Raw genomic sequence first — 27,821 nt, forward strand, 5'->3', positions numbered from 1 at the left:
GACACTGAAAGCAGATTTCCTTCAAATGCTGGTCACTGCTTGCCCCTCATTAACCAACATTTGGATACAAATATGAATTAATTACAATTGAATTTTGAAAACATGTATCCATTTTGGTACGTAGAGATATTTATGAAAGAAAATGAAGATATTTAAATGCTTTCACTTTTATCATATTTGTCACTATTTAGCTTGGACATATTGATCAATAAAGTCTTAATTTTTAAAATACATGTCAATGTAAAATCACAGATCTAGAAGGGATGTGAAAGTTCAAATTGTTATTCTTCCTACTGGAGACCAAAAAATGTTGAATCTCTATAGAAAGATATATATCTTTTAAGTTTAAAATAACTCTAGGGGTTTCCAGAACTATCTTAACTTACCCATTGTGGAATAAAGATTTCCTATCAAGAAAGTTTCCTTTATAGCCAGTGTAAATCCCACCGTTTATTAAGATCTACTTCATCCTCTTTGCCTTTAGTATTTTACTATTAAGAATGATGTTTACAGAGCAATAAAGCCAGGAGTTTTAACAATGCCAGAAGCAAAGATACTCTGATGAAGACCCACCCAGATGGAGTCTACACCCCCAACTTCTCTTTGTGGATCCCACAATATCACTATTCTCAATCACTCCTGATTTAACTTTAGCCAAGAATTAGGTAATTAGGATTCATTTTTAGATGTAAGTTAAAGGTACAGAATATTTTGAGTCTACAATGTTTACAAATTGTTTAAAAATATATAAGGGGAAACAATGCATGGAAATTAACATTTGACAGTCATGTAAACATCTATAATTTATCCTTAATTGAACATGTTCCTCAATCCCAGGATATTTAGACCTGACACCAGACTTGACACACAAGTGAAATTCAAGGTCATCTTTTACTGGGGTATTTATTTACCATAATTCAGTCTATTCACTCTCATTATTTATCTTCTTAAGCATGAACCATGCCTTAATTCTATGCAGTCTAACAGGAATCAAATCAAGATTTACTCATCACGTTTTACTTTGCAATGCATGGAAAGAGATCACCAAATCTTAACCAAACTGATTTAAAACTTTTTACCAAAGGATAGTAATTCTATTTTCAATTTCAATAATTGAAAGAACAATATGACAACATGCCAAAGTAGTAAGTGAATCCTAAACAGCAGTCCAAATGCAATGGAAAACTCACCAGAGGTTTCGTCTACCCTTTCATCTACTATGTGGTCTTTCTGATGAACCCATTCACTATTGCACTTGAAGTAGATCTGGGTGGCAGGACTGGCTTTACAATACAGGTTCACAGGCTTATTCTTCACAATATAAGCTTCTTCAGGCTCAATAAGGAAATGTGGCAGAGGCTCAGGTGGATCAGATGGAAAGGTTTCTGGGAGTTCATGAAAAAAGTCGTCCTCTGGTAAAACAAGAAGAAAGTGAAAAATGTTCAAAACATTGTAGCCATTTTCTTTTCACTTGCTACTCTTTCAAAAATAATGAAACTGTGGGTATTCATTAGTCAAATCCATTTCACCTGCCTTCATTAATCAAGGTCTACAAAAGACTTGCATGTCCTCCAAGAGCACCTCACCTAAACAATAAGATGTTTGCTTGAGTCATTTTCTAGGAACTTGGAGTTAGCTGTGTCTACTCTGAGCTAAGCTGGTTAAAACTGGATAGGACCACTGACCCTTCAACTGGGCACACGTGAGTGTACACTGGGTGATCTTTTGACATCAGAGGGCTGAAAACTCCACCCTCAGATCTTGCAAAGGGCCTTCTTTTTTTTTTTTTTTTTTTTTGTGGTACGTGGGTCTCTCATTGTGGTGGCCTCTCCTGTTGCGGAGCACAGGCTCCGGACGCGCAGGCTCAGTGGCCATGGCTCACTGGCCCAGCCTCTCCGCAGCATGTGGGATCTTCCCGGACTGGGGCACGAACCCGTGTCCCCTGCATCAGCAGGCAGACTCTCAACCACTGCGCCACCAGGGAAGCCCAGGCCTTCATTTTTGAGTGAACAGAAGCCTGTAGATGAGTTACGCCTGTGTGGAACAACAATTACTGCATCTTTTTCCAATCACCCTTCCCCATGCTCCCCATGCCTTAGACCACCCTGTTTCTTTATTTTTCCTCATAAATACCCCCAAGCCCTTGCCTTTGTGGAAGTGCTTCTGAGACTTATTCCTAATTTCCTTACTTGGCTGCCTTGTGAATAAATCCTCTCTTTCCTGCAGACCAAGGCATCTCTGCATTTTGACTTGCTGCATATTGGGCAAACAAACCTGGTTGGATAACAATAATGATTCCTATATCATCTAGTTAAGTAATTTGAGGGCCTGCTATGAACCAGGCAGTATGTTAGGTCTATTGACTGGTTGTTCAATTAAGGATTTAGATGATTATTCTCATTTTTACACATGGCAAAACTCAACATCCAGGAGGATACCTGATCCCAGTTCTGCTATTTACTACCTGAAAACTCAGGTGGTAAATAGCTAAACTGGGATCAGAACCCAGTTTTGTCACCATCGAAAACTGTGATCTTTCCAACATAGCACTGCACCTCCCACTACACTGTGTTAGCCTTGAGAGCTGACAAAAGCAAGAGGAACTTCATTAGAAAAATGTATTTGAAAAGTATAAGGCTCGACCTTCAAGATGGCGGAAGAGTAAGACATGAAGACCACCTTCCCCCCGCACAAATACATCAGAAATACGTCTAGATGTGGAACAATTCCTACAGAACACCTACTGAATGCTGGCAGAAGACCTCAGACATCCCAAAAGGCAAGAAACTCCCTAAGTACCTGGGTAGGGCAAAAGAAAAAAGACTAAACAGAGACAAAAGAATAGGGACGGGACCTGCACCAGTGGGAGGGAGCTGTGAAGGAGGAAAGGTTTCCACACACTAGGAAGCCCCTTGGCGGGCAGAGACTGCGAGTGGCGGAAGGGGGAAGCTTTGGAGCCGCGGAGGAGAGCGCAGCAACAGGGGTGCGGAGGGCAAAGCGGGGAGATTCCCGCACAGAGGATCGGGGCCGACTGGCACTCACCAGCCCGAGAGGCTTGTCTGCTCACCCGCCAGGGCGGGCGGGGCTGGGAGCTGAGGCTCGGGCTTCAGTCGGATCCCATGGAGAGGACTGGGGTTGGCGGCGTGAACACAGCCTGCAGGGGGTTAGTGAGCCAGGGCTAGCCAGGAGGGAGTCCGGGGAAAAGTCTGGAGCTGCCGAAGAGGCAAGAGACTTTTTCTTCCCTCTTTGTTTCCTGGTGCGTGAGGAGAGGGGATTAAGAGTGCTGCTTAAAGGAGCTCCAGAGACGGGCGCGAGCTGCGGCTATCAGCGTGGACCCCAGAGATGGGCATGAGACGTTAAGGCTGCTGCTGCCGCCACCAAGAAGCCTGTGTGCGAGCACAGGTCACTATCCACACCTCCCTTCTGGGGAGCCTGTGCAGCCTGCCACCGCCAGGGTCCCGTGAACCAGGGACAACTTCCCCGGGAGAACGCACGGCGTGCCTCATGCTGGTTCAACGTCATGCCGGCCTCTGCCGCTGCAGGCTCGCCCCGCATCCGTGCCCCCACTCCCGCCTGGCCGGAGTGAGCCAGAGCCCCCGAATCAGCGGCTCCTTTAACCCCGTCCTGTCTGAGCGAAGAACAGATGCCCTCAGGCGACCTACACGCAGAGGCGGGTTCAGATCCAAAGCTGAATCCCAGGAACTGTGTGAACAAAGAAGAGAGGGAAATCTCTCCCTGCAGCCTCAGGAGTAGTGGATTAAATGTCCACAATCAACTTGATGTACCCTACATCTGCAGAATACCTGAAAAGACAATGAATCATCCCAAAATTGAGGCAGTGGACTTTGGGAGCAATGATATATATTTTTTTCCTTTTTGTCTTTTTGTAAGTGTGTATGTGCATGCTTCTTTGTGTGATTTGGTCTGTATAGCTCTGCCCTTTTTTTCCTTTTTTTTGGTTTATTTTTGTTATTCTTTTAGTATAGTTTTTAGCGCTTGTTACCATGGTAGATTTGTGTTTTGGTTTAGTTGCTCTCTTCTTTCTTTCTTTTCTTTTTTTAAATTACATTTTAATTTTTTTTACTTTTACTAACATTATTTTATTTTGTTTTTTTCTTTCTTTCTTAATTTCTTTTTGCTCCCTTTTCTTTTGAGCCGTGTGGCTGACAGGGTCTTGGTGCTCTGGCCGGATGTCACACCTCGGCCTCTGAGGTGGCAGAGCCAAGTTCAGGACATCGGTCCACCAGAGACCTCCTGGCTCCACGTAATATGAAATGGCGAAAGCTCTCCGAGAGTTCTCCGTCTCAATTCTAAGACCCAGCTCCACCTAACGACCAGAAAGCTGCAGTGCTGGACACCCCATGCCAAACAACTAGCAAGACAGGAACACAACACCACCCATTAGCAGAGAGGCTGCCTAAAAGCATAATTAGGTCACAGACACCCCAAAACACAACACCGGACGTGGTCCTGTCCACCAGAAAGACAAGATCCAGCCTAATCCACCAGACCACAGGCACTAGTACGCTGCACGATGAAGCCTACAAAACCCATTGAACCAACCATAGCCACTGGGGGCAGACACCAAAAACAACGGGAACTACAAACCTATAGCCTGTGAAAAGGAGACCCCAAACACAGTAAGTTAAGCAAAATGAGAAGACAGAGAAACACACAGCAGATGAAGGAGCAAGGTAAAAACCCACCAGACTAAACAAATGAAGAGGAAATAGGCAGTCTACCTGAAAAAGAATTCAGAGTAGTGATAGTAAAGATGATCCAAAATTCTGGAAATAGAATGGAGAAAATACAAGAAACGTTTAACAAGGACCTAGAAGAATTAATGAGCAAACAATGATGAACAACACAATAAATGAAATTAAAAATTCTCTAGAAGGAAACAATAGCAGAATAACTGATGCAGAAGAACGGATAAGTGACCTGTTAGATAAAATAGTGGAAATGACTACTGCAGAGTAGAATAAAGAAAATAAAGAATTGAGGACAGTTTAAGAGACGTCTGGGACAACAATTAAATGCACCAACAGTTGAATTATAGGGGTCCCAGAAAAAGAAGACAAAAAGAAAGGGACTGAGAAAATATTTGAAGAGATCATAGTTGAAAACTTCCCTAATATGGGAAAGGAAATAGTCACTCAACTCCAGGAAGCACAGAGAGTCCCATACAGGATAAAGCCAAGGAGAAACATGCCAAGACACTTATTAATCAGACTATCAAAAATTAAATACACAGAAAAAATATTAAAAGCAGCAAGGGAAAAACAACAAATGACATACAAGGGAATCCCCATAAGGTTAACAGCTGATCTTTCAGCAGAAACTATTCAAGCCAGAAGGGAGTGGCAGGACATATTTAAAGTGATGAAAGGGAAAAACCTAAAACCAAGATTACTCTGTGCAACAAGGATCTCACTCAGATTCAATGGAGAAATAAAAACCTTTAGAGACAAGCAAAAGCTAGGAGAATTAAGCACCACCAAACCAGCTTTACAACAAATGCTAAAGTAACTTCTCTAGGCAGGAAACACAAGAGAAGGAAAAGATCTACAATAACAAACCCAACAATTAAGAAAATGGTCATAGGAATATACATATCAATAATTACCTTAAATGTAAATGGATTAAATGCTCCAACCAAACGACATAAACTGGTTAAATGGACAGAAAAACAAGACCCATATAAATGCTGTTACAAAAGACCCACTTCAGACCTAGGGACACATACAGACAGAAAGTGAGGGGATGGAAAAAGATATTCCATGCAAATGGAAATCAAAAGAACACTGGAGTAGCAATTCTCATATTAGACAAAACAGACTTTAAAATAAAGACTATTACAAGAGACAAAAAAGGGCACTACATAATGATCAAGGGATCAATTCAAGAAGAAGAAATAACAATTTTAAATATTTAGGCACCCAACATAGGAGCACCTCAAACCATAAGGCAAATGCTAACAGCCATAAAAGGGGAAATTGACAGTAACACAATCATAGTAGGGGACTTTAACATCCCACTTTCACCACTGGACAGATCATCCAAAATGAAAAGAAATAAGGAAATACAAGCTTTAAATGACACATTAAACAAGATGGACTTAACTGATATTTATAGAACATTCCATCCAAAAATAACAGAATACACTTTCTTCTCAAGTGTTCATGGAATGTTTTCCAGGATAGACCATATCCTGGGTCACAAATCAAGCCTTGGTAAATTTAAGAAAATTGAAATCATATCAAGCATCTTTTCCGACTGCAATGCTATGAAACTAGATATCAATTACAGGAAAAAACCTGTAGAAAATACAAACACATGGAGGTTAAACAATATACTACTTAATACCCAAGAGATCACTGAAGAAATCAAAGAGGAAACCAAAAAATACCTAGAAACAAATGACAATGAAAATAAGATGATCCAAAACCTATGGGATGCAACAAAAGCAGTTCTAAGGGGGAAGTTTATAGCAATACAATCCTACCTCAAGAAACAAGAAACACCTCAAATAAAAAACCTAACCTTACACCTAAAGCAATTAGAGAAAGAAGAACAAAAAAACCCCAAAGTTAGCAGAAGGAAGGAAATCATGAAGATCAGATCAGAAATAAATGAAAAAGAACTGAAGGAAACAGCAGCAAAGATCAATAAAACTAAAAACTGGTTCTTTGAGAAGATAAACAAAATTGATAAACCATTAGCCAGACTCATCAAGAAAAATAGGGAGAAGACTTGGGCTTCCCTGGTGGCGCAGTGGTTGAGAGTTCACCTGCCGATGCAGGGGACGCGGGTTCGTGCCCCAGTCTGGGAAGATCCCACATGCCACAGAGCAGCTAGGCTCGTGAGCCATGGCCGCTGAGCCTGCACGTCTGGAGCCCGTGCTTCGCAACTGGAGAGGCCACAACAGTGAGAGGCCCGCGTACGGCAAAAAACAACAACAACAAAAAAAAAAGGGAGAAGACTCAAATCAATACAATTAGAAATGAAAAAGGAGAAGTAACAACTGATACTGCAAAAATACAAAGGATCATAAGAGATTACTACAAGCAACTATAGGCCAATAAAATGGACAACCTGGAAGAAATGGACAAATTCTTAGAAAAGCACAACCTTCCAAGACTGAACCAGGAAGAAATAGAAAATATAAACAGACCAATCACAAGCACTGAAATTGAGACTGATGGCTTCACAGGCGAATTCTATCAAACATTTAGAGAAGAGCTAACACCTATACTTCTCAAACTCTTCCAAAATATAGCAGAGGGAGGAACACTCCAAAATTCATTCTATGAGGCCACCATCACCCTGTTACCAAAACCAGACGTCACAAAGAAAGAAAACAACAGGCCAATATCACTGATGAACATATATGCAAATATCCTCAACAAAGTACTAGCATTCAGAATCCGACAGCACATTAAAAGGATTGTTTTTCTTGTTTTTCTCTTCCAAAGCGCTTACTGTTATATGTAATGACGGACAGTGCTGATAATCAATAAAAGTGCCACAAAATATCAGACTCAAATCCTGTAAAATGTTACTGTTGTTTTTAATTTTATGACTCATGAAGGCAGAGGGTCAACTTGATTTTTTTTACTATAGGTGTATATTTATACATACAACAACATGTATGTATTTCATAACAATATGTTTATTCAGGTATGTAAAATATAAAAAGCCTTTCTTTCAGTCATTGTTTTAGAAGGTGAGACTTGTTCCTTTAGAAGGAAGGATGATTGTAAGACACCTTGTTCCTGTAGCAGGAAAGATGATTGTATACCACCTTACCTTATTCAGTAATGTAGCAAAAGTACTTATATATTCACATCCTATAGAAAGATAGAGAAGCACTAAAAATTGATTACCCTGCCAGGCCAATGCGTGTATCTCTTCATCCTTCACTTCATCCCTGACTTCAGGGAAGTTCAAATGTGGATAAAATGATATGAACTGCTTTCAAAAAAAATTCTTCTGATTATTTTACTGTAAACTATTGGAAAGACAAATGGACGCTGAGAAAAAGTCACATGTGTGTTTTCAAGTCAAACAGCGTTCTGTTAAGTGCTGGGGGAAAAAAACCCGTAATGATATGATACATTTAGAAAATGTATAGACAAACTAATTTTGCATTTCCTTAATTTGGAATTTTAAAACAAGAGGATCACTCCAAGAAAAGAGAAGTAATTCTATGTCTTGGTTTGAGGCTTCATAAAGTATTGATTTTTCAAGGTATTTGTTAAATGACACTTAATATGTAACTTATTAAGAAATTATTTCTATCATTTGGAATGTTTTCATCATGTCATAAATCCAGTGTTTCGTTAATATATCATCCTAGTCTCTGTATGAACCCCATCTCTTAAATTTGATCTACAGAGATGCCTTAACCAGCCACAGGATATTAGTTTATTAATATTCCTTGTAATACATATACAGTGTATTTAAGTCTATGCCCTAGATTAATTCACATCAGGCAATATGGTACATCACTTCTAGTACTCAAGTCAGATGTAAGAATGACTTTTATAAAGATAATTTTCAAGACCCTGAGTCAGTAAAATATACATAGTGAAACTGACATGACAAAATGCAAATGAACTGATTACCAGTGGGCTCACAGGCTGTTGTGAAATTCTTCCCTTCCTCATTTGCAACAGATGGCCTGGGTACTATGCTCAACCATGGAAACTGGCCCAGATAACAACTCCCCCACCATCAGGTTAAGCATGCTAAGAGAATACTCTCTTTGCTCTGGACAAAAAACGGTAAGTGTCAGCATTAATTTCCAGATATAGTGGTATTTCATAAATTTCCTTTCTTTGAAATTTCATCTTCTATTTTTTTCTGGAGTAATTTTTAAAAATCAAACAAGCAAGTCGATTCTCTTCAACCAAAATCTATAAAGGAAAATGGCTGAGTATTTAAGTCTCCAGTATGGTTACATCTACATGTATTTAACAAGGAAAAAGTGATCATCTCCAAGTATGTGTATTTTATAAGGAAAAAATTATTATCTGCAAATGATCACCTACAAATGAACATTTAACTGTTTTGCACTATAAATTTGCCTCTCACATATGGAGAAATCTACTTTTCAGTTTTGGAAACCAGAGTAATGCAACTCTTCCTGATTTTCAAAAGCCAGAAATACATAACAAATGCTTAACTCTAGTATGAAAGTTCTTTGAAGACAGGGACTGCTGAGTTTTCATTTTTATTTTCCATAAGTCTAGTATAGTGTCAGGCACTTATAGGAGATCAATAAAATGCTTACACTAATGGTAACTTTGATTATGCTTAACAGATGCACAAGATATTTTAGAGTTTATAGTGCTTCAAACTCATTTACAAATATAGGGTGTCATAACAATAGTAATACCTACAAACTGGACTGGCTATGAAATTTGTGTGGCCCAGTGCAATGACAATTTGGGGATCCTTGTATAAAAATGTATTAAGAATTCTGAGATGGTGAAGATGGTGGTGTGGGAAGACACTGAGTTAGCATCTCCCCACAACTAGGGTGCCTGCCAGCCATTGGTGGGATACCCTGCTGCCCTAGGAGATGGGAGGAACCCCCAAGTAAACCAGTAGGACGTGGGGGGACTAAGGCAGGAGGAGAATTGGAGGGCAGACAGGATTGGCGCCCCTGAGAGCGGGAAGATGAGGAGACGCAGGCGGGAGGGATGCTCTGGGAAGAGCAGGAGAAGAGCAGAGGGCGACTGCCTGGCCCACTGGGACTGGACAGCCTGCTGAGCTCTCAGTCAGTCCCCTGCCCTCCAAAGCCCCATCCCAGCTGTGTGGGTCCTGGGGGGGCATAGGAGGGAGGCTGGAGAGATCAGGAGAGGCAGGTGGGAGGGGCCCTCCAGGATGGGAGGAGCAGGAGAGGAGAGGAGGGCATTTGCCCCGCCCATTTGAGTCCAGGAAGCCTGCTGGGCTCCCAGGTGAGGTCCCCTGCCCTCTGAGACCAGAGCTGGGGGGAACGCCTGGGCCCCTTCTGTTCCTTGAGCCTAAGCCCCACCCCCGATGACCCCCAGGGCCTTTTCCAGCCCTGTGGGTCCTGAACATTGGCCCCACCCACCACCCAAACTTCGCCCTGGCTTAGGCCCCGCCCTCCACAGCCAAGGCTTCACTCCCCTTTTTTTTCCTTTCTTTTTTTTTTTTTCTTCCTCCTTTTCTTTTTTTTTACTATTGTGGCACTGAAGTACCTTCTGGTTGTTGATTTATGTATATTTTTATTTTTATATTCTTTCTAACATATCTGTTAGTTTCCAAATCTAATTTTATTATTTACTTCGTTATTGTTCTTTTTTTTGCCATGCCACATGGCTTGCAGGATCTTGCTTCACAAGCTGGGGGTTGGGCTGAAGCTCCTGCAGTGGGAGCTCTGAGTCCAAACCACTGGACTAACAGAGAACCTCAGACCCCGGGGAATATTCATTGGAGTGAGGTGTCATGGAGGTCCTCATCTCAGCACCAAGACCCAGCTCTACCCAACAGCCTACAAACTGCACTGTGGGAATTCTCAGGCCAAACAACCAGTAAGACAGGAACACAGTCTCACTCATTAAAAAAAAAAAAAGAGATGGCAAAAAAATATGTCACAGATGAAGGAGCAAGGTAAAAACCTACAAGACCAAATAAATGAAGAGGAAATAGGCAGTCTACCTGAAAAAGAATTCAGAGTAATGATAGTAAAGATGATCCAGAATCTCGGAAATAGAATGGAGGCACAGACTGAGAAAATACAAGTAATGTTAAACAAAGATCTAGAAGAACTAAAGAACAGACAAACACAACAACTGAAAAGAAAAATACACTAAAAGGAATCAATAACAGAATAACTGAGGCAGAAGAACGAATAAGTGAGCTGGAAGACAAAATGGTGGAAATACCTGCCAAGGAGCAGAATAAAGAAAAAAGAATGAATTCAAGTCAATCTCAGAAACCTCTAGGACAACACTAAATGGACCAATATTCGAATTATAGGGGTCCCAAGAGAAGAAGAGAAAAATAAAGGGTCTGAGAAAATATTTGAAGAGATTATAGTGGAAAACTTCACTAACATGGGAAAGGAAATAGTCACCTAAGTCCAGGAAGCAGAGAGAGTCCCAGGCAGGATAAATCCTAGGAGAAACACACCAAGACACATATTAATCAAACTAAAAAATATTAAAATCAAAGAAAAAATATTAAAAGCAGCAAGGGAAAAACAAAGAATAACATACAAAGGAATCCCCATAATGTTACCAGCTGATTTTTCAGCAGAAACTCTGCAGGCCAGAAGGGAGTGGCAGGATATACATAAAGTGATGAAAGAGAAAAAACTACAACCAAGATTACTCTACCAGGCAAGGATCTCATTCAGATTTGAGGGAGAAATCAAAGCTTTTCAGGAAAGCAAAAGCTAAGAGAATTCAGCAACACCAAACCAGCTTTACAACAAATGCTCAATAAACTTCTCTAGGCTGGAAACACAAGGGAAGAAAAAGACCCACAGAAACAAAACCAAAACAATTAAGAGAATGGTAATAGGAAAATACATATCAATAATAACCTTGAATGTAAATGGATTAAATGCCCCAACCAAAAGACACAGACTGGCTGAATGGATACAAAAACAAGACCCATATATATGTTGTCTACAAGAGACCCACTTCAGACCTTGGGACACATACAGACTGAAAGTGAAGGGATGGAAAAAGATATTCCATGCAAATGGAAATCAAAAGAAAGCTGGAGTAGCAATTCTCATATCAGATAAAAAAGACTTTAAAATAAGGACTGTTACAAGAGATATGGAGAGACACTACATAATGACCAAAGGATCATTCCAAGAAGAAGATATAACAATTATAAATGTTATGCATCCAACATAGGAACACCTTAATACATAAGGCAAATGCTAACAACCATGAAAGGGGAAATTTACAGTAACAAAATAATAGTAAGAGACTTTAACACGCCACTTACACCAATGGACAGATCATCCAAACAGAAAATAAATAAAGAAACACAAGCTTTAAATGACACAACAGACCAGATAGGTTTAATTGACTTTTATAGAACATTCCACCTGAAACTGGCAGAATACACTTTCTTCTCAAGTGCACATGGAACATTCTCCAGAATAGACCACATCTTGGGTCACAAATCAAGCCTCGGAAAATTTAAGAAAATTGAAATCGTATCAAGCATCTTTTCTGACCACAACGCTATGAGATTGGAAATCAATTACAGGGAAAAAAATGTAAAAAACACAAACACATGGAGGCTAAACAGTGTGCTACAAAATAACCAAGAGATCACTGAAGAAATCAAAGAAGAAATAAAAAATACATAGAAACAAATGACAATGAAAACACGATGACCCAAAACCTATGGTACGCAGCAAAAGCAGTTCTAAGAGGGAAGTTTATAGCAATTCAATCTCACCTCAAGAAACAAGAAAAACCTCAAATAAATAATCTAACGCTACACTTAAAACAACTAGAGAAAGAAGAGCAAAGAAAACTCAAAGTCAGTAGAAGGAAAGAAATCATGAAGATCAGAGCAGAAATAAATGAAATGGAAATAAAGAAAACAATAGCAAAGATCAATAAAACTAAAAGCTGGTTCTCTGAGAAGATAAAATTGATAAACCATCAGCCAGACTCATCAAGAAAAAAAAGGGGCAGTATGCAAATCAATAAAATTAGAAATGAAAAAGGAGAAATCACAACTGACACTACAGAAACACAAAAGGTTATAGGAGACTACTACAAACAACTATATGGCAATAAAATGGACAACCATGAAGAAATGGCCAAATTCTTGGAAAGGTACAATTTTCCAAGACTGAACCAGGAATAATTAGAAAATATAAACAGACTTATCACAAGTAATGAAATTAAAACCATAATTAAAAATCTTGCAACAAACAAAAAGTCCAGGACCAGATGGCTTCACAGGCAAATTCTATGAAACATTTAGAGAAGAGCTAACACCAACACTTCTCAAACTCTTCCAAAAAACAGCAGAGGGAGAAACACTTCCAAATTCATTCTGCGAAGCCACCATCACCCTGATACCAAAACAAGAAAAAGATATCACACAAAAAGAAAATTATAGACCACTATCACTGATTAACATAGATTCAATAATCCTAAACAAAATACTAGCAAATAGAATCCCACAGCACATTAAAAGGATCATACACCATGATCAAGTGGGATTTATCCCAGAGATGCAATGATTCTTTCAATATTTGCAAATCAATCAATGTGAAACACCACATTAACAAATTAAGGAATAAAAACCATATGATCATCTCAATAGATGCAGAAAAAGCTTTTGACAAAGTTCAACACCCATTTATGACAAAAACTCTCCAGAAAATGGGCAAAGAGGAAACCTACCTCAACAAAATAAAGGCTATATATGGCAAACCCACAGCAAGCATCATACTCAATGGTAAAAAACTGAAAGCATTTCCACTAAGATGAGGAAAAAGACAAGGATGTCTACTCTCGCCACTCTTATTCAACATAGTTTTGCAAGTCCTAGCCATGGCAATCAGATAAGAAAAAGAAATTAAAGGAATACAAATTGAAAAAGAAGAAGTAAAACTGTCACTGTTTGCAGATGACATGATACTATACATAGAGAATCCTAGAGATGCACCAGAAAACTACTAGAACTAATCAATGAATTTGGTAAGGTTGCAGGATACAAAATTAATGCACAGAAATCTCTGGCATTCCTATACACCAACAATGAAAAATCAGAAAGAGAAATTAAGGAAACACTTCCATTTATCATTGCAACAAAAAGAATAAAATACCTAGGAATAAACCTGCCTAAGGAGGCGAAAGACTTGTACTCAGAAAACTATAGAACACTGATGAAAGAAATCAAAGATGACATAAACAGATGGAGACATATACCATGTTCTTGGATTGGAAGAATCAATATTGTGAAAATGACTATACTCCCCAAAGCAATCTACAGATTCAATGCAATCCCTATCAAACTACCAATGTCATTCTTCACAGAATTAGAACAAAATATTTTACAATTTGTATGGAAACATAAAAGACCCTGAATAGCCAAAGCAATCTTGAGAAAGAAAAACAGAGCTGAAGGAATCAGGCTCCCTGACCTCAAAGTATACCACAAAGCTACAGTAATCAAGACAGTATGGTACTGGCACAGAAACAGAAATATAGATCAATGGTACAGAATAGAATGCCCAGAGATAAACCCATGCACATATGGGCACCTAATTTCTGACAATGAGGCAAGAACATACAATGGAGAAAAGACAGCCTCTTCGATAAGTGGTGCTGGGAAAACTGGACAGCTACATGTAAAAGAATGAAATTAGAACACTCCCTAACACCAAACAGAAAAATAAACTCAAAATGTTTAAAGACCTAAATGTAAGGCCAGACACTATAAAACTCTTAGAGGAGAACATAGGAAGAACACTCTTTGACATAAACCACAGCAAGATCTTTTTTGACCCACCTCCTAGAGTAATGGAAATAAAAGCAAAAATAAACAAATGGTACTTAATTAAACTTAAAAACTTTTGCACAGCAAAGGAAACCATAAACAAGGCAAAGAGACAACCCTCAGTATGGGAGAAACTATTTGCAAATGAAACAACAGACAGGGGATTAATCTCCAAAATATACAAACAGCTCATGGAGCTCAAAATCGAAAAGCAAACAATCCACTTAAAAAATGGGCAGAAGATCTAAATAGACATTTCACCAAGGAAGAGATACAGATGGCCAAGAGGCATATGAAAAGATGCTCAACATCATTAATTATCAGAGAAATGCAAATCAAAACTACAATGAGATATCACCTCACACCAGTCAGAATGGCCATCATCAAAAAATCTAGAAACAATAAATGCTGGAAAGGGTGTGGTAAAAAGGGAACCCTCCTGCACTGTTGGTGGGAATGTAAATTGATACAACCACTATGGAGAACAGTATGGAGGTTCCTTAAAAACTAAAAATAGAATTACCATAGGACCCAGCAATCCCACTACTGGGCAAATACCCTGAGAAAACCAGAATTCAAAAAGAGTCATGTACCACAATGTTCACTGCAGCACTATTTACAATAGCCAGGACATGGAAACTACCTAAGTGTCCATCGACAGATGAATGGACAAAGAAGATGTGGCACATATATACAGTGGAATATTACTCAGCCATAAGAAGAAACGAAATTGAGTTATTTGTAGTGAGGTGTGGACCTAGAGTCTGTCATAGAGAGTGAAGTAAGTCAGAAAGAGCAAAACAAATACCATATGCTAATGCATATATATGAAATCTAAAAAAAAAAAAATGGTATGATGAACCCAGTTGCAGGGCAGGAATAAAGATGTAGACATAGAGCATGGACCTGAGGACAAGGGCAGGGAGGGGGAAGCTGAGGCAAAGTGCGAGTAGCATCGACATACATACACTGCCAAATGTAAAATAGATAGCTAGTGGGAAGCAGCCGCACAGCACAGAGAGATCAGTTCGGTGCTCTGCAATGACCTAGAGGGGTGGGATAGGGAGGGTGGGAGGGAGGCTCAAGACAGAGGGGATGTGGGGATCTACGTATGCATATGGCTGATTCACTTTGGTGTACTACAGAAACTAACACAGTATTGTTAAGCAATTATACTCCAATAAAGATCCATTAAAAAGAAAATTTGAGATGTGGCAGCAGAGTATTTAACCAAGCACAGGTCCTGTGTGACAGCACAGGTCACATACCACGAAGCTGGCCCTGTATACAAATGTCATTTAGTTGACTGTCCCACTTCATGTGAAGTCTGAGAATTGAAACTACATCTTAGTGGATAGCCGTTTTAAAACTTATTTAGTATTTCCTGGCTTCGTACAATGATCAGATGTTTTCTAGAAGATGAAATGGCTTTTCTGACTGAGAGACCCAGCTGCCAATCAATTCTCTAAGCAAGTGTGTTTGCAATGGTGTACAAGGGAAAGGTGTGATTTTATCTGTTCCTGGCTTTCCCTTTGGATATACTCCAGTGCCCATCCAAGGGCCTGCTTCAAAACAAGTAAAATTCCTGTCACATCGAAGTTAACTTTTTTAGGGCACTAGAGGGCTGTTTAGTACATAAGAATAACAAAGAAGGTTTGAGATTCTACCTTGAACTGGTGGACTGTTTACTGAGATCATTTCCTAGCGTGCAATTCATTTTACTACACAAATAAACTAGCTTTTTGATACTATTAAGGTCAAGCTGCAAAACTTGAAGCTATAAAAGAACAATTTGCTTTTCCAGCAAGGGATACCAGTGAGTGCATCCTCTTACCACTTTATTTCTTAATATAAATATCCAAATAGCCTCCTGAAGTCTTCGGGGACATGATAGGAACCCGATTTGTGAATAGCCACTTCAGACTGTGAACTTATTTCTGATAATATGCCACAGCTATCCTAAGTTATTACATGTTGTATAAAGGCACCTTCCAGATGCTGGTATTGCCTGCGTTATGCTACTTGGGCAAACTGACTTGATTAATTAAATTTCTAAACAAGTTTTCTACGTGTAGTTCATTCAAATTAACAAAGTAAAATTTCCAAAGTTGGTTTTATTCTGTACATTGAATTCAGTATCAACTTAAAGCTATACTGCCTTTTTGATTTAGATGCAACATTATTATTCATTTTACCCTCCCCTAACACTTAAGTTTCTACTTCTTAGCATTACTCAGTAATGCTATTGCCATTTTTATCTTAATATCAGGTAAATCTTAGCATTTCCTCTTCTGTTATCTCATATAGCCTTTTGTTTTCTCATTACATACAAGAAGAGAAAGCTTTGCACCATGTATTATTTTTATAGATTTTCATTCCACCTAATTCTTGACAGGAAAATATTATGCCATGAACATCCATCTATGAAGCTTTAGGTTTCTGGTTTTATTGCTATATATCAAGCCTTAATTTTCATCAACTTAATACATGTTTCTATATTTCTAAATCATAAGACAAACTATTATTGCTTATATCATAAAATATAGGACTATTATCTCTTTGTCTGAGACCTGAAGCATATTCTTCTGAAATGGAATTTACTTCCAAATGATTCAAGAGCAATTTAAAATGAATGACTGCAAAGCTAATTTTATCTGCATTTGGCTGCCCATCCATCAGAGAGATAATTCATGACATATTACAACAAAAGGCAACCGGAATTAACTATTTGAATGAAACTCTAGCTTATTTTTAATATTTTGATTAAAATATCCTTTGAAAGACAAAGACTATGGCTTATATTTCAAGTAACATATTAATGGATTCATCATTTAAATTTAAGTAGCTGAAGATATAATGCCTTAAATGTACTGCACAATTTGAAGGTACTGCATGATTTCTAACTCCAAAAGAAAAAACTTTTTTTCTGCTTTTAAAGAAATAATCTCCAAATAATGCCCATGCATTAATAGTGACATGAAGTCAGCGTGCTATTTGACATGCACTTAGCTGTGAAAGAGAGGCACCTCCTTCTGTCCCAGTTTAAGCCTTTATTATTTCTGACTTTTGCTAACATAAAATCCTCCTAAGTGTTCTCCTGCCTGCAATGTCTACTTCTGCCATGTGGTCTATACGCCATGCTCTTAGAAAAATTTTTCAAAAATACATTTGCTCCCTCCTTCAAACAATTTAATAAATGCAGTGTAAAGCAAGATAGTAACTTTCTTTTTGTTTATCAGATTAGCTAAAAAAATACTGAATGACTGATGAGGTGTTGAGGAAATGTGTATTTGCATATACTGACTGTAGTGTAAACTGGTATCACAGTAGAGAATATTTGACAATAAAAGTAAAAATTAAATCTATGCAAACCTCCAAATAGGTTATCCCACTTCTTGGAATCCATGTTACAGACATATGGCATTAAAATGTAAATGTATACAAAGATGTTCACTGCAGCATTGTTTATTTAAAAAAGAAATGATATATTGCAACAAAAAGCAGCTATAATTAACTATTTAAATGAGTCTGAGAACAACTTAACAGCAAACTGAGGAATGATTAGATAATTATTTATGATACATCCGTTCAAGAGAACACTATTTCACCAATATAAATAAGGAGACAGATTTGTATGTATTAAACTAGAAGGGCATCCATTATTCAGTAGGCAAATAAAACAAGGTTTCGGTCAATCTGTATAGCGTGATGCTGCTTTTTGTTAAAGAAGAAAGAAAAGGAAGAAAAAGGAGGGAGAGAGGGGAGAAAGAAGTGTGTGTGCGTGCGTGCGCGCGCGCGCGCGCGCGCGTGTGTCTGTGAATGTGTAGATGGCTACATCAATAAATCACAAGAAGCATAAGGCAAAGCCTAGAACCCAAAACTCAAAAATAGTGACAGTAATTACTCCTGGCGAGAAGAACTGAAGAGCTTTAGGGGGAACTTTTATCCTCCATTTGGAGTGGGTTTTTCAAATGCTAGATTATGGATGATTTCTATTTTTTAATGTGTTTTTTGAGTTTTTATTTAAATTAAGAGATGGAGAATTTAAATAATCCCATGTGCAACTTTTCAGCCTAGAATAACCACTACAGGTTTCTGTACTAAACTAAACCTTACCGAATCAATGATCCTGACTCCATAAAGCCTTATGTGATGTCTCCACTACAACTTGTGTTCAAAGACCATATTACTTGTAGCTGTACAGCATTTATTTCATTCTGCCTAGTTTCATATCAGTTTTCTCTTATATTCCATTGTGGTAATTTCCTCATCTCTGTGATCTCTGACTTTGAACTAGACTAGTTTACTCTCTTTCTCAAAATTTGTTCAAAAATAAATATTGATGGATCATCTTCTATATGCTAAGACTGTCCTAGCTGTCAGAGCCAAGCTGAACTTTATGTCTCATCCTTTTTTCTTATAAAATGAAATAATGAAATAAAAGATACTAAATTTATGAAAATCCGAATTTATAATAAAAATTGGCCTATTAGTCTGGTTATGTAAATAACATGTTTATAATTCATTAGTACTTGACTTTCACTTTAAAGTGCTTAATTTTAGGTTGTCAGAAAGGTTTGCTAACACGTATAGAGACTTACACAGTGAATTAAGGAAAAGGTCTACCGTTTTCTTCCTATTAATGGTTAGAGTTACAAATCCTGTACTATTATTTTGAACTTCAGGAATCTAAAGAATAAAACAAGATCACTCAGAAGAATATTAAAGAAATTAAACAATTATTAATAGATAAATGAGACAGCATAAATTTAAAGTTAACCCTCACTTGTTAACTAAAACAATGATTTATAGTTTAAAAGAATCCAATAAAGATCTGAAAATCCAACATTACATTCACATAGCACATGCTTATCTCTTCCCTGGAAAACTCTTTGTGATGGTCAGTTTTATATGTCAAGTTGCTAGGAATATATTCTTATTCAATCAAACACTAATCTAGATGTTGCTGTGAAAGTATTTTCTGGATGTGATTAAGTACAAAATGAGTTTCCTTGAGTAAGAGAAATTATCCTAGATAATGTGTGTGCCTGATTCCATCCGTTGAAAAGGCCTAGTAAGCAGAGCTAAGGCTTCCCTGAGCAGCACCTAGATTAATGTTTGGTTGAATCATGGGGACTGTAGCCCAGCCAAGCTGACACATGAAGCTGGACATCACACTTCCCACAACTTCATCACCATTTGTTTGGTAACTCTTACGCATTCTTCAGACATCAAACACCCCTTCTTCTGAAGGCCTCCCCGCTTCAAAGCCTGGACATAAACCCCTGAGATCGTCTCCCATTGCTCTCTACTCTTCTTGTTTATATTTCTTCCCCACTAGAAGACAAGTTCAAGAGTTAGGAACAGTGTTTCTCTTATTCATTTCTGCATAACTGACATCTAGTCCAGTGCCTGGCATGAACTTCAGGGTTATTTTTTCTTTGCCATTTGAATTGTTGTTCCTAAAGAAGTTCTATAGAGTAGACGTATATAGGAATTACTCTATCAATAGAAAGCATGAGAAGAAATCCTTGCATGAAATACACCAGGAATACACATATTTGAAAGGTGGTCCTTCAGTGTTTATAAGTACGGATCCAGTTCCTGTATAAAAAATTATATCTATCCTCTAAGCAAGTGTAAATGTCATATATCATGAGGTGTACACAGCTTTCAACTAAATACATTCCCTCACTAATCAAAGTTGAATTTAAAACATTTTGTGAGTGAGAAATAATACGATACCACTGATTACAGTGCCTCTTCAACCTCTTGGCCTCATTTGACACTTGACTTCATTGCACCACCCCATCCTTTTTGAAACTTCCTCCTCTCTTGGGGACTGTGCATTAGCACTAGATTGCTTCCCATCCTATCTCTTTGACCTTTCTCTTCTTTCTTCGCTGCTCAAATACAGTGAGGTACTTACCAAGTTTCTCTCCTTTAGTTCCTCCCCTGGGCATCTCATCCACAACTCTGGCTACAATTATCAGATCATGTCACACACACAACCTTCCATTCCATCCCCCGCCCCTGCTTCTTAAAATCCTTCAATGCCTTTGCATTGACTGAGAATGAAATCAGATTCTTTACCAAGGCCAAGGAGGACCCACATGACCTGATTGCTGCCAGCCTCTATGTCTCCTTTCCAATCCTCCTGTCCTTTCCTCACCATGCTCGAGACAGACAGACTGGTATTTATATCTCTGAACACACCAAACTCAGTCCCACCCAAGGTCATTTGCACTTGCACCTCATTTCTTTAGGAAAGATCTTCCCTCTTCTTTTTGCCACTTACATTTCAGCTCAAGATGCCTTCTGGGGCTTCGCTGGTGGCGCAGTGGTTGAGAATCCGCCTGCCGATGCAGGGCCCGTGAGCCGTGGCCGCTGAGCCTGTGCGTCCGGAGCCTGTGCTCCGCAACGGGATAGGCCACAGCGGTGAGAGGCCCGCGTACAGCAAAAAAAAAAAAAAAAAAAAAAAAAACTCTTTGTCCAGAAGGCTTTTTTTTTTTTTTTTTTTTTTGACGGTACGCGGGCCTCTCACCGCTGTGGCCTCTCCCGTTGCGGAGCACAGGCTCCGGACGCACAGGCTCAGCGGCCATGCCTCACGGACCCAGCCGATCCGGGGCATGTGGGATCTTCCCAGACCGGGGCACGAACCCATGTCCCCTGCACCGGCAGGCGGACTCTCAACCACTGCGCCACCAGGGAAGCCCCAGAGAGATATTCTTGACCCCCCAATCTCAATCTCTTGATATCTCTCTCTAAGAACACATCATTGTATTTGATTTCTTCTTATTGTTACCGAGTCCAAGCTCGTACTGCTCACTGCACAACAGGACAATAAATCGAGAGATGAGTTGTTGAGGCAAAGAATAGTGACTTTATTTGGAAAGCAGGCAGACTGAGAAGATGGTGAACTCATGTCCCAAAGAACCATCTTGCCTGAGTTAGAATTCAGGCTTCTTTTATACTAAAAGTAGAGGGAGTAATCATGTCCCAAAGAACCATCTTGCCTGAGTTAGAATTCAGGCTTCTTTTATACTAAAACTAGAGGGAGTAATCATGCCCCAAAGAACCATCTTGCCTGAGTTAGAATTCAGGCTTCTTTTATACTAAAAGTAGAGGGAGTAAAGTCAAACATTTCCTGATTTTGGTCAGCCCCTGGAGGGTATGTGTTAATTTCTTCCTTCCAGCAGTCATTCACAGGTGGGCCTGGTCAGGATGTTTCCTGTGAGCTAAACAAAGGCATTTTACTTTAATGCTTATTACCTGGGAGGCAGGGTTCCTGGAGATGGGCCATTATGTATAATTTAAACTTACAGGCAACATCCCTTTAGTGATTAACTTGTAATAGAATACAAATGTTCTTCCCTATTACACTATCAGCAATCACTATCTCAAATTAGCTTGTTTACCAAGTTAGTTGCCTATTTTCTTTTCCCCTCCCAGAAAACTCCAAGCTTTCTGAGATCAGAAATTTTACTCATTTTGTTTAACACTCTAGCCTCAGCATCAACATCAGATAAACTTACCTTCCCTCTAAAACTAGCTTCTTCTTTTGACTCAACTCCTTATTTCTGACTGTAATATCCTCAAGTCAAAAGCCTGGAGTCCCATCTCTCCATCAAGTTGAACTCACCTACATGTACAGTGCATAAAATCTGCTCTAAATTGTCTCTCTCACAATCAACTCTTATTCTCCTTTTTCATCACCAGACCTCAAGCTGAGGTCCTCCCATTTTCACTGAGATTATTACAAGACCCTTGGAACTGATTGGGCTTGCTCCTGACTTTCCTTTCTCAATCCCATCTATATCACGTCATTATATTAGCATTTCTAAACAGAAAATGGAATCATAACAGCTTTTGCTGGAAACTTTCAGTATTCAACAAAACATGGCCCCAAATTAATTTAATTTTCAGCTTATTTACCACCACTTCACCAAAGCTAAATTTGGTAATTCCGTTTTCCATAAACGTAGCTTTAAAATCTCTTCTCACTTCCATACATTTGCTCTGCACATAGTGCCTTATTCCCTGTTGACTCTTCAATGCCTATCTCAGTACCACCCAAAAATCTATTCTTAATGCTCCAGAGAAGACCATTCTTTGCTGTTCAATTGTAAAAATCCTTTAATTTGAGAGTCCCAATCATTTTCGTATTCCTTACTGCAGCCTGGCTCAAACATACATCCAGTAGACTCTAAAACTGTTTCTCAATTGAGGTAAACATATCTAAAATTAATTACTTGTTTCAAGAATTATGAAGAAAATTAATGTCATTTCCATAGATAATATATAATTCAAATTATCAGAATATAATCTATATCTATCTACTGATCAAAAATCTGTATATATTTTTAACTATGATGGAAAATTTCAAGTCTATGCAAAATTATAGAAAAGAACCTCAATTATCCATGGCCTAATTTCAAAGAATTTCAACAGTGTGCTAATTTTGTTTTATATACACACACAAAATTTTTTTAAGCATTTAGAATTCATAAATAAGGGAAACAACATATCAGAGTACTAGGCTGAGATGATGAAGGAGAAATATCACCAAATTAAGAATAAGAATTAAATTCATAATATCAGAAACTATGAAAATAAAATCTATGGTAATACATGGAAAATAAGAGTACTTGGTTTATGGGTACAGTGTTCATCCATAAACTAAAGATCTAAAAATAATAATGATCAATGATAGACCACATAGATTAAAGTATATTTGACAAGACATAACCATTAAAAAACGCCTATCTGACATTTCCCACACAAATTAGAGACCCTGTTTAGTGACTTTAAAGTGAAGAAATTATCCCTTAAATTTAATGAAATAATTAATAATATAGCTGAACAATATAGTAGTCCATAAGTCAATGATGAAGTTCATGAGTATAGGAAACTTCACAATTATGAAATCTCAGTCTTTCTCAAGCCAGAAATCTAAGAATTGCCATTGAGTCTTTCCTCTCCCTCACTTCCAACATAAAAACAATCAAGTCCTACTAATTTTTCCACCTACATGCTTCTTGAATCTGTCTCTTCCTCCATTTCTGATTCCACTGCTATCGCCACTTCTTGTCAGAACACTTTCACAGCCTCGTAATTGGTATCCTTTGTTTCCTGTCTATACTTACTTCTCTATTTAAAATCCTAAAGCTCCTCGTTTCCTATGAGGTAAATCCAAGCTCATCTGCATGGTATACAAACCCCTTCCTAATCTGAAGCATGCCTGCCACTCTACCTTCTTCTCTCACCAGTCCCTGCCTTGGCCTCTACATTCCAACAATACAGACTGTCTACCCTGCTCTGGACACAGTATGCAGTTTCTACCCGTTCTGCCTTCAGTGACATTCCTCTCCTTTTTTTTTTTTTTTTTTTTTTTTTTTTTTTGCGGTACATGGGCCTCTCACTGTTGTGGCCTCTCCCGCTGCAGAGCACAGGCTCCGGATATGCAGGCTCAGCGGCCATGGCTCACGGGCCCAGCCGCTCCGCGGCATGTGGGATCCTCCCGGACCGGGGCACGAACCCGTGTCTCCTGCATCGGCAGGCGGACTCTCAACCACTGCGCCACCAGGGAAGCCCCACATATACATATTTTTAGAACTGCATTTTATAATTAACTTTGTAGCTAACTAACTGGCTCTTATTCATCTTTGTATACTTGGTGCTTATTATAGTCTTTGGAGCTGAATATACATTTTCTGAATACATGGTTGCAGGGCTGTCTGTATCTAGGGAAGAACCCACAGACTTTGGGTTCTCATAGACTAGGAACTGTGTAATTGCCACAAAAATAGAAACCCCTATTGGGACCCCACAGACTTGGGTTTGAATCTCTGCACCTCTATTTACTATATATGTATGACTTTTGGGGTTTCACCCAATCTCAGCTTACATGGCTATAAAATGGGTAGGTATAGCAATGTGGTGATGGGTGCAGGTTCCATAAAATAAGGTAATAGGAAGAACTGAGCATAGAGCTGACTACAGATAAAATCTTCATATTTGGTAACTATTTGTGTTATTTTCTTGCTATAATTGCTACTGTGGATACTAAGCTTCTCTCATTTTCCTAAACACACTTTAGAGCTAGTATCTCTTTAATCCATTTTCCTGAAATGCCCTTTTCCTCCTGTGCCTAATAAACTCTTCTTTCCAAGTTTACCTTAAGCTTTCTCTCCTCCAGGAAGTCATTCTAGACCCTTCCAGCATGCGTTTGTTGTCCTCTTTCTCTGCCACCAAGGCACAACATACACTATTATATTGTTGCACTCCTCACACAGTAATATGTCATACTGACCTCTTCTGTTCCCCCACTGCACAGAGAGCTTCTCTGAACAAGATAATGTGTATTTCATTTAAGAATTTGTAGTACCCAGCCATGTTTGGTACACAGCAGAACCAAAATATAAATAAAAGATTATGTTTATTGAATGAATTGATGAAGAGATACAGAAATTACTGAAACTATGTTATACATTTTTTAAAATGTTAACGTCAATACTCTTCATTTTTCTACTTTGTAACAAATGAGACTAGATTTTGTGTTAGCACTTTTTAAGAGTCCTTCTTTATTGTGGGTATGTAAAATAGTTTTGTCTTGCCTTAATTCTCTCTTTCAGAAATCTGGACATAATTTATAAAAAAAAATTTTTGGATTTGCTCTCTCATAATAGTCTCCATACATACAAACTTCAGTTACCATATCACTTCCCCAAATATGTTTATTTTGCTGCTTTGGAGGAGCCAGCAGGAGGTGGTAAAAGAAACACTGCACCGTAAGTTGGGAACCTGGGGCTGGTCCCAGTCACTTCCCAATGATTTATTGCTTTCTGTAAGTGTGGTTAGGTAGGTTGATAGGAAGGTTTGTACCATGAGAACTAAAATCCAATTTGTGAGAATACCATAAGTACAGATAGCAGAGCTTCCAGAAAGAGACTCTAGAAGTCCTCTAGTCTAGAAGCCTGGGCTTCCATCACAACTGTGTGTCAGGCCTATGCGAGGGAGGCCAGGGTTCCAATGGTGGGAGAAAGATGCTAAGGGAATTTTCTCATCTCCTTGTGCCCTACCTCACTGGCTAGGTGGCTGTCACTGAACTGTGGGGTGGGGAAAACATGATGAGTGCTGCTTGCAGTTGTAGAGAAGTAACTTGCTGCATAATTCAATATCTACATAAAATTCCAGAGTTGGCCCATTTTATAGAAAAGGAAACTGACGCCCAGCACTTTGAGTGGTTTGTCTGAGACTGCACAGCTATTAAGTAGCAGACACAGACCTCCCAGGCCAATATTGAAATTTCACGGCTCTAGTATGTATTTTCTGATTATGTAAACTCTGTGGCACTGTCTCAACACCCCCTTCTAATTCACCTGACAGTTTATTTGCTGTCTTCTTATTTCTGATTTACCCCATGGGCATTGCTTATTTAGGCTGTTATTTTTCCTTACTAAAAGTTATAATACGTATAGATTTTAGTTGCTAAAATTCTACAACAAATAACAAAAACGGAAAGTCACTCCTCGAGCTCCATCCCACTCCCCACACCTACCTACTGTTAACACTAGTGAGTTTTGTTCCAGAACTTTCTCTATGCAGTTACTTATGCAGGTATTTGTGTGCTATATATATATATATATATATATATATATCTCCATATTTTATGGATTCTGGATTCTACTGATTATGTAACAATACATACATTTTTATCCTTTTTGATGGAGCAAATGACATTCTTCCAAAATTTACTGTTTCGAAAGATAATATACCCAGCATACTAAAGAAGATGGTAAGGGTACGAATCACCACCAGCAAGATACAGGGTTGGTTAATTTTTCACGTTTTCACCTGTTCTGCCACTGGAAATCACAACACTTGACACTAGGTCACAAAATTATTAAACCTTAAAGCAGCAACACTTTCTTCTCTATGTGAGACCTTACTTCTCCTTGACACTTTACTCCTGAAATCCCTTTAGGCTCCTGGCCTTTTCTCCCTGCCTTTAACTCCCATAACTAATTAAATCTGGACAAGTCTTTGGTGAAAATAGTTTTCTTTCAACATTATTCAGTCAAAGTTCCCCTTAAGGCATTCTTTGTCACTTTAGCCTAGCCTGCCATCTTTACATGAAGGTAAAAGAGGTGATCCATTTTTATAAAATAAAAAATCTTTCAAAAAACTAAATCTACCTTGATGTTTCAGATAAAGAGTATATTTTGATATATGACAAACGCTTCAGCATTTCTAGAAGTTTACAAGTAAACAAAAAGTTCCAAAGACTATGGTCTCACGTAAAAACAGTTAAACTTTAAACAATGTTTTATTATTTTTAGAAGGAGTTTAATTGGGGTCTATAATTAAATTCTTCAACAAAAACACAAAAAGATTAACCGACCAGGATAGCTGAACTCACTCCTGATAAGTCTGTTTTGGAAATCATACAGGACTGAAGAATTAAGCAGCACTTTTACTGTTGTTATCTATTTAGAAGACGAAAGTGAAGATCAAATAAAATAAGGGATTAAGATTGAGACTATGGCACTGCTTAAGTGTTTTCTCTGCTGAGGTAAAATTAAAACTTGCCAAGTTGCCAATTACTTTAAACGTATTCCTATGTTTTATAAATAAACAGAAAATATTACTTTAATTTTGTTTTACAGCGTAAAGATCAGGCATGTACCATTTGTTGTTGATCCAGGATACTCAGCTCTAGGGCAAAAGATTGAATGAGATTTAATGATGGCTCTACTATCACTTGCTTAAAGCCAGAAACTTTCTAAGAAGAGGTGAAGCTTTCTTCATGAAACCAATTGTTTCCTATATTATGTAATAACATGATATTGCTGTTTAATTTTTAGCTACCCTATGGGATGTGGCTTTTTATAATGAGCTCCCTATGTTCTTCTCAGATGAAAACTTGGATTTTGAAATTTTGAATATGTTTCCTAAGATTATCCATCCGTTTAATGGAAGAGCTAGGAAAGGAATCCAGGTACTCTTGGCTTGGTAAGCCTGTGTGCTTTACGAGCGATGCTGCCTCCCACAATGTGAAAACTTGTAACTTAGCAAATCACTGTCCCCAATTCTCTTACAGTACTACTGTTGACAGCAACATAGAAACTATGAAAAAATAACAAGTACTTTTAAAGCATTTACAAAATGCCAGGTGGCCCACTAAGTGCTTTAGACTTATACCCTCACTTAACTCACACAACAGCACCATAGGTAATACAGTTATCTTCACTGTAAAGATAAAAAAAACAGAGGCACAGAGAATGAACTCGCCCTAGGTCCAC

At 38.5% G+C, this 27,821-nt stretch overlaps 1 protein-coding gene across 1 annotated transcript in view; it reads right to left on the minus strand.

Moving 5' to 3' along the window:
• UNC5C (unc-5 netrin receptor C) overlaps positions 1-27,821 on the minus strand; it is a 387,317-nt gene that overhangs the window by 152,937 nt on the left and 206,559 nt on the right. Inside the window, exon 2 of the mRNA XM_060147584.1 lies at positions 1,191-1,412. Within this exon, the coding sequence (XP_060003567.1) occupies positions 1,191-1,412 (222 nt within the window). The remainder of the gene's footprint in view (positions 1-1,190; positions 1,413-27,821) is intronic.

Source organism: Lagenorhynchus albirostris, chromosome 4 (genome assembly GCF_949774975.1).
Source record: "Lagenorhynchus albirostris chromosome 4, mLagAlb1.1, whole genome shotgun sequence".
Taxonomy (NCBI): Eukaryota; Metazoa; Chordata; class Mammalia; order Artiodactyla; family Delphinidae; genus Lagenorhynchus; species Lagenorhynchus albirostris.